This window comes from Rhinopithecus bieti, unplaced genomic scaffold, assembly GCF_001698545.2.
Source record: "Rhinopithecus bieti isolate Rb0 unplaced genomic scaffold, ASM169854v2 scaffold_1060, whole genome shotgun sequence".
Lineage (NCBI taxonomy): Eukaryota > Metazoa > Chordata > Mammalia > Primates > Cercopithecidae > Rhinopithecus > Rhinopithecus bieti.
Window position 1 is genome coordinate 336210 of NW_016803381.1, and position 8606 is coordinate 344815.

At 37.1% G+C, this 8606-nt stretch overlaps 1 protein-coding gene across 3 annotated transcripts in view; it reads left to right on the top strand.

The window, feature by feature from the left end:
• SMPDL3A (sphingomyelin phosphodiesterase acid like 3A) overlaps nucleotides 1–5224 on the top strand; it is a 24861-nt gene extending 19637 nt beyond the window's left edge. For all 3 annotated transcript variants that reach the window (XM_017881914.1, XM_017881923.1, XM_017881932.1), the window contains 2 exons: nucleotides 2271–2395; nucleotides 4572–5224. In XM_017881914.1, the coding sequence (XP_017737403.1) occupies nucleotides 2271–2395; nucleotides 4572–4889 (443 nt within the window). In that variant the 3' untranslated portion in view covers nucleotides 4890–5224. The remainder of the gene's footprint in view (nucleotides 1–2270; nucleotides 2396–4571) is intronic.
• Nucleotides 5225–8606: the final 3382 nt, after the last annotated feature.

The window sequence follows — 8606 nt, forward strand, 5'->3', positions numbered from 1 at the left end:
AGCCACCGCGCCCGGCCTTTTTTTTTTTTATTTTGAGACGGAATCTCACTCTGTCGCCCAGGCTGGAGTATAATGGCGTGATGTTGGCTCACTGCAACCTCTGCCTCCCAGGTGCAAGCGATTCTGCTGCCTCAGCCTTCCCAGTAGCTGGGATTACAGGCACCCACCACCACGTCTGGCTAATTTTGTATTTTAGTAGAGATGGGGTTTTACCATGTTGGCCAGGTTGGTCTCTCGAACTACTGACCTAGGTGATCCACCCATCTTGGCCTTCCAAAGTGCTGGGATTACAGGTATGAGCCACTATGCCTAGCCAACTCATTGTAGTTTTATTTTATTTTATTTTATTTTTTTTAAGAGACAGGGGTCTCACTCTGTTGCCCAGGCTAGAGTGCAGTGGTGCGATCATGGCTCACTGCAGCTTCAGCCTCCTGGTCTCCAGTGTTTCTCCCACCTCAGCATCCTGAGTAGGTGGGACTACAGGTGCATGCCACCACACCAAGCTAATTTTTTTTTTTCTGTTATTTTTTGTAGAGACAAGGTTTCACCATACTGCTCAGGCTGGTCTCAAACTCTGGGTGGCTCGAACTCTGCTTTGGCATCCCAAAGTGCTGGGATTACAGGCCTGAGTCACCTTGCATTGCAAGTTTTATTTTGTCTTGCTTTTACTGCTTTTAGGATTAGTGGACATCTACTGGTATAAAAGAGGCCAGTTCAAAAAATTGTGACTGAAGTCACAGTTACCTTATATCATCAACAGTGTGCAGATATAGTGACCTTAATAGTTTTATAATTTTGTCTCTATAATTTATAAATAGAAGAGACGACATATTTGCTTTCTAAATTTTAATTAATATACTTTCAATCTTGGGTATCCAAATGTCATTTGGTTGTGACGAATGTGTAGAAAGATTCTCATGAGGCCTCCTTGTGTTTCTTTTCCAGGTGTACATCATAGCACATGTTCCAGTGGGGTATCTGCCGTATTCACAGAACATCACAGCAATCAGAGAATACTACAATGAGAAATTGATAGATATTTTCGAAAATACAGTGATGTCATTGTAGGACAATTTTATGGACACACTCACCGAGACAGCATTATGGTTCTTTCAGATAAAAAAGGTAATGTAATGCTGTGTTTGCATCTCCCTAGTCTAAGAGTCTAGAGCAAAGCGGTGAATATCCAGTCAATTTCCTGATTTAACATTAAACATTTTATTTAAAATCTGCCAGCACTAGCCTTTTCTGAATTATCCTCAATGGTTGTATGATGAGTGTCCAAATCGTAACATTAGGCCTGCAGCTGGATTTCTTCAACATAAGCTCCTGTTAGCTCCACAGGGCCAGCGTTATTTATTTGCTGTCAACACAAAAGCCACAGAAACCCTCAGCTCACTCAAATTTTCTTTTGAATCTTCGAGTTTAAAGAAATATCACTCTATTTTAACTGCTACACTCAAGTTTCTTTTGATGTTACTTGTTTTATTTCTCAGAATTTAGAAAGCAAAGCACAATTTACACAACAGCTTAAAATAAAATACATTAAGCTCTTACTTGTAAGTTCTTATTGATACATATATAAGCAGAGAGAATGATACAAACAAACCCCATGTACTCATCACTCATATTCAATATCTATCAAGATTTTCACTTTTTTTTTTTTTTTTTTTTTGAGACGGAGTCTCGCTCTATTGCCAGGCTGGAATGCACCCTGCGATCTCGGCTCATTGCAACCTCCGCCTCCCTGGTTCAAGCGATTATCCTGCCTCAGCCTCCTGAGTAGCTGGGACTACATGTGTGTCACCATGCCTAGCTAATTTCATCGTGTTGGCCAGGAAGATCTCGATCTCTTGACCTAGTGATCTGCCCACCTCAGCCTCCCAAAGTGCTGGGATTACAGGCCTGAGCCACCGCACCTGGCCTTATATTCTTTTAATTTTTTTGCTGGAGTATTTGAAAGTGAATCTCAAACACTGGATCTATTTCAGCACTACATATTCTATATTCATTGCTAAAATATATGGATAATTTACATAACCACAAACTTACTTAACAAAATCAACAATAATTATCCAGTATCAATAACAAAAATGCCCCTATTTTCTCAAAATTGTCTCTTTAGAGTTGTTTCAAGTCAGTATCCATCAATGATCACATATCACTTGGCTATGTCTGTTGATCTCTTAATCTGGAACCTGTTTATATTTTTAACATAGTTAAACTCTATTATTTAAAAATGTTTGTTTATGTGCATATGTTTTGTTCAGGAAGTCCAGTAAATTCTTTGTTTGTGGCTCCTGCTGTTACACCAGTGAAGAGTGTTTTAGAAAAACAGACCAACAATCCTGGTATCAGACTATTTCAGTATGATCCTCATGATTACAAATTATTGGTAAGTTGGCAGATTTCAGAGCTGACCCCATATTTATGCATATCCTTGTAGTTTTCATTAGTTTAGTTGAATTTTTCTCAGGACAGTCATGTGAGATGTATTTTATGTTGAAATCTCCTGGCATCCTTCTTCTTTTTTATACTTGCAATGTTACCAGGACTTACTAAGTGCGAGCTGACGAAGTTAGTCTTTGGAAGGCTGTTTCTATTCTTCTAAATACTTCACATTTATTTAGATGCTTTCATTGGTTAGTGCCATGTTTGTGGACTTGTATACATACTGTTTCACTAAACCATGTTCATTCTTCTTCTCCCGAATATAAGTATCAAGAAGAGTGTAGGCTCTGTTACCATTCCCTCTCATGAACCATTATTTCTAAACTTCTCTGTGTCCCAGTGTATTTATCCATGAAATGGGAATTAAAATATTATTTAATTCACTGAGTTGCTATGAGGATTGCATGAACAAATCTATGTAAAGCACTTAGAAAAATGCTTGGCTCATACTAAATGCTTAATAAATGTTAAACAAGATTTTATTTTCTTGTTCTTGTTTTGTAACCCAGGTTTGGCTCATACTAAATGCTTAATAAATGTTAACAAACAAGATTTTATTTTCAAGTTCTTGTTCTGTTACCCAGGTTGAAGTGTAGTAGTGTGATCATAGCTTACAGCAGCCTCAAACTCCTGGGCTCAAGTGATCCTGCCAGCTCAGCTTCCCATGTAGGCAGGACTACAGGCATGCACCACCATGTCCAGCTAATTTTTATACTCCTATTGTAGATATGGGGGTCTCCCTGTGTTGCCCAGGCTGGTCTCGAACTCTTGGGCTCAAGTGATCTTCCCACACTGGCCTTCCAAATTGCTGGTATTACAGATGTGACCCACTGGGCCCACCCAAAAAATTATTTTAAAGGAAAAAAAATTGAATTGGATATTTAGGACAAAAGCTCTTTGGAGCAGCTTCATGGCTCCCTGCTTTAGAACAATTTAGCACAAAAGACTGGCCATTTAGCTTATGGGTACTTCAGTTTGGATAACTTCCCCTTTCTAGAAACATAATTTCAAAATAATTCACGTCAATTAAAGCCATTATTGGTATAACTGCTTTTTTTTTTCTAGATGAATTTAAGTAGGAGATGGTTCTGTTATTCCCCAGAATAACGGAGGGAGGAGGTACAGTGGCAGAAATCTGGTCTGGGGAAATGAAACAATTGTGTGATAAATTAGTCCAAAAGAATTTTTTCTATAAATTTCAGTTGCCTAATTTTGGATCTGAACCTCAGATCCAAAACACACACACATGTATATATCTATCTATATATGTGTTTATGTATCTAATACACAGCATCTGAGGTTCAGACCCCGATGTATATATACATGTGTACATATGTACCGATGTGGGAAGATTCTCCTGATATAGCACTAAATAATTTCTAAAATATAAAATAATTTCTTGTATAATTTCTAAATAATTTCTTAAAATACAACAATATATGTAATAAGACTTCATTTTTTTGAAAAAGCCAAAAATGTAAGTATGCACATTCCAAATATTTATCTTTGTTTAGATATAAAGCCTAGATTACCACACATACACTGGAGTACTGACAAGTGTTTAACAACTAGTTCACTGAGGGGAAAAGTGCCTTAATTTGTAGTGTTTGCCAATATCCATGACAGAAATACTCACATCATGGACAATTTCAAGCTACCAAAGTGCCACAGATTTCCTTTCCTTTTTCCTTTCCTTTTTCCTTTCCTTTCCTTTCCTTTTCTTTCTTCGAAGTCTTGTTCTCTCACCCAGGGTGGAGTGCAGTGGCGCAATCTCACAATCTCGGTTTACCGCCACTTCTTCCTCCCGGATTCCAGCAATTCTTCTGCCCCAGCCTCCTGAGTAATTGGGATTACAGGCACCCACCACCATGCCCGGCTAATTTGTGTGTGTGTGTGTATTTTTAGTAGAGATGGGGTTTCACCATGTTGGTCAGGTTGGTCTCAAACTCCTGACCTCAGGTAACCCACCCGCCGCAGCCCCTCAAAGTGCTGGAATTATAGGCATGAGCCACAGCGCCCAGCCTAAAATGTCACAGAAATGTAAACATGAACGCTTCTTGTTGTACAGTGCCTTATGTGCCAAAAAGTGAACCAGGTTTCGTTACTGTTCTTAACTGCAGGATATGTTGCAGTATTACCTGAATCTGACAGAGGCGAATCTAAAGGGAGAGTCCATCTGGAAGCTGGAGTATATCCTGACCCAGACCTATGACATTGAAGATTTGCAGCCGGAAAGTTTATATGGATTAGCTAAACAATTTGCAATCATAGACAGTAAGCAGTTTATAAAATACTACAATTACTTCTTTGTGAGTTATGACAGCAGCGTAATATGTGATAAGACATGTAAGACCTTTCAGATTTGTGCAATTATGAATCTTGATAATATTTCCTATGTAGATTGCCTCAAACAGCTTTATATAAAGCACAGTTACTAGTATTTCACAGTTTTTGTTAATAGAAAATGCTGCTGTGATTCTGAGATCAATTTGTGGGAATTTTACATAAATCTTTGTTAATTACTGAGTGGGCAAGTAGACTTCCTGTCTTGGCTTTCTTTCTTTCTTTCTTTTCTTTTCTTTTTTTTTTTTTTTTTTTGATGCCTAAATGTAGATATCTTTATCATTCTGAATTGTATTATATATTAAAACTGCTCATTAATAGAACAATGGATGTAAATTGGATGTAAATATTCAGTTTATATAATTATACCTAATTTATACCCTTGTTGAAATTGTCATTTATACAATAAAGCAAATTCTTTATCTCTAAATATGATGAAGTTTTCTTAACATGATAATTTTAGTTAAAATCTGTGTGTTAACTGAGGTCCAAGTTGTTTACCTCTCATATGTAAACAAAGGTTACCACTGTTTACATGCATTATCTACGCTTGGGAAAATACCATGATCATTAGGACCATGCTGAAACATCACAGGGCATGTATTGCCTAGCTTTCTTCATTCTGTGAGTCTTTGGCATTGCTACCTTTTAAGGATGAGAATGTCACACATATTTACTGCAACTGTAGTACTAACATAAGGCCTGGGTCCTAGTCTAGTGCCTGGTACCTAGTAAATAATTGTTGAAATGAATTGAAAGCTATGAATATTTTTCAAAGAAACATCTTAGATTGCAGTGGTGGCATTTTCTTTGTCACAGTATTCCAAGATAGGACCAAAATGAGCCTTTTATTTAATGGGATTGTTTTTAGGACTCTCCAATGGCTCAAGCTGTTTTCTGCTTTCAGGTTAAGAAGGAGAATTAAAGTAGAAATGGAGGGGAGAGTGGGAGAGACTGGGGGATTTAAAGGAAGAGAAGATTGTATATCCCAAGTTTTTGGCATACTGGAGAAGACTGTTAAAGAAAAAAAACTCATCATGACACTTGTTAAAGATGTTAAGGCAAACGTTATCCAAGGTAGACCCCAGTGATAGGTATAGGGACCACTGCAGTGGAATCCCACAGTGAGGGAGAGACAATAGACTCAGTTCTGACTTCAACAAGGCTGAGTGGGGATTTATAACCAAGGAGCAGGGCGGGGATCAGCAAATGGAAAATTACCAGGAGGAAAAAACATCAAAGGTAAGAGCTTTCTGGCTATACCAACTTGATAGGATTATTGCTGAAGGCAGGCCAGTGTGATAGGATATCAAGGGTGGTCAGATACCAAGGGTGGGACATTCTCCCTAAGCCAACTTAACAGGATTCTTGCTCAAACTGGATCCTGCAAGAACAAAGAAGGAAGCCCAGTGTTGGCCTAGTCAAGCAGAGGAATTGGAGAAGCCTGACTAAAGTTTTGGTCAAAAGAGAGAGTCTTTGTCAAGACATAAAATGAGCAACCTTAGATTGAGGAGAATGGAACTCATCATCCTTATGACTAGCTTGATTTTGTATATTAAAATGTCTTTTAGATGTAACATTGCATAATAATGAAACCAAATTATCCTAATTTCCAGAGAGCTAATAAAATAAGTATTATAAAACAAAGATATCATATCTAAGAAACAATCATGATTCATTAGGTAAACTTTCTTTTAAAATTTTTACTTTTTAGGTTTCAACACATAAATTAGTATGTTTTAAAAGTGAGAATGCTGAAACAAAGCAAAAATGTATTATAAAATAGTCACATCATTTAGAAAACTTCCTGCCTGCAATTATATCTAAAATTGGTATATTCAAATGACTAGATTGTGTATTCATACTTTTTTTAATTTTTAATTTTTTTGAGTACATAGTAGGTGTATATATCTTTGGGGTACATGAGATATTTTGATACAGGCATGCAATGAGTAATAATCACATCATAGAAAATGGGGTATCTATACCCTCAAGCATTTATCCTTTGTGTTACAAACAATCCAATTATACTATTTTAGTTATTTAGAAATATAAAATATTCACGTATTCTCATACTTATGGACAGAGGTTCTAAGAAAACAAGTTTGCAACATGTAGGAAAATTTAGAAACAGTGAAAAGCAAATATGGTTTTAGCTGACTTGGAAAATGAGTCCCAGCACCGGAAATGTTTGCAGGGTTATTGTGGAGAAAATTTCTGCATCTGTTGAGGGTTTGGTGCAGTGAATACTTAGGGTCTATCCTCCTTTATTCTAGAGTTTTTACATTTTAATTACACATTTTGTATTCAGTTTACTTTCCTCTTGAAATAGAACTAAGTGATTTTAAAATCTGAGTGACATTTAGGGACATTATCAACAGTTAAATTGATCTTTCCATTGTAAAACCAGAACATGTTATAATTATTTATTGTGGTTTATTTCAGATTATGTTCAGATAAATTATGAATTTTATTATGTCCACAGTAAAACTTACCTTAATTTGCCTCTGTTTATTGGTGGTGCTTTGGCAAATTCATAAACTGTATCCTATTTAGATATAGACACTGCTACTTTGAAAATGGTTTTGAATTAACATTAACCATATATTGGTAGGAAAAAAGGGGACCGGGAGCGATGCCTCACGCCCAGCGCAGTGGCTCACACCTGTAATCCCAACACTTTGGGAGGCCGAGGCGGGTGGATCACCTGAGGTCAGGAGTTTGAGACTAGCCTCAACTACATGGTGAAATCCCGTCTCTACTAAAAATACAAGAATTAGCTGGGCATGGTGGCGGGTGCCTGTAATTCCAGCTACTCAGGAGGCTGAAGCAGGAGAGTCGCTTGAACCTAGAAGGCGGAGGCTGCAGTGAGCCAAGATTGCGCCACTCCACTCCAGCCTGGGCAACAAGAGAGAGACTACCTCTCAAAAAAGAAAAAAAAAAATGGTTACAGATAAACATGACTTACTTCTAGAAGTGTATTATCTGCCCCGTCCCTTCTGGTACTGCCTAAACCACGCTAGACAAATGTTGAAGAGATAAAGGAAAGGACAGATAAGATGCTTTGTGTTTTTAAAATTTGTTTTAATTTTAATTATTATGGGTACCTAATAGTTATAGAGTGCATGTGATATTGTAATACAATCAGACAATGTGTAATGATCAAATCAGGGTAATTGGGATACCCATCACCTTAAGCAGGTATTATTTCTTTGTGTTAGGAAATTCCAATTCTACTCTTTTAGTTATTTGGAAATACACAATAAACTATTATCAGCTATAGTTGTCCTATTTTGCTACCAAACACTAAATCTCATTTCTTCTATCCAACTGTATTTTTGTACCCATTAACTATCCCCTCTTCATTCTGTCCCACCCCGCCGACTACACTTCCCAGCCTCTGGTAACCATCATTCTACTCTCCATCTCTATGAATTCAGATTTGTTTACTTCCCACATATGAGTGGGAACATGCTGTATTTGTCTTTCTCTGCCTATTTCACTACACATAATGTCCTCCACATTCTTCTATGTTGTTGCAAATCACAAGATTTCATATTTTTATAGTTGAATAATATTCCATTGTTTATATGTATCACATTTTCCTTATCCATTCTTCCATGAGAAACAGTGTGATTTCCTATCTTGGCTACCATGAATGGTGCTGTAATAAACATGGGAGTACAGATATCTCTTTAATGCATCAATTTTCTTTCTTTTGGATATATACCTAGCAGTGGGATTGCTGGATCATATGGTAATTCTATTTGTAGGATTTTTTTTTTTGTTTTTATTTAGAAACCTCCATACTG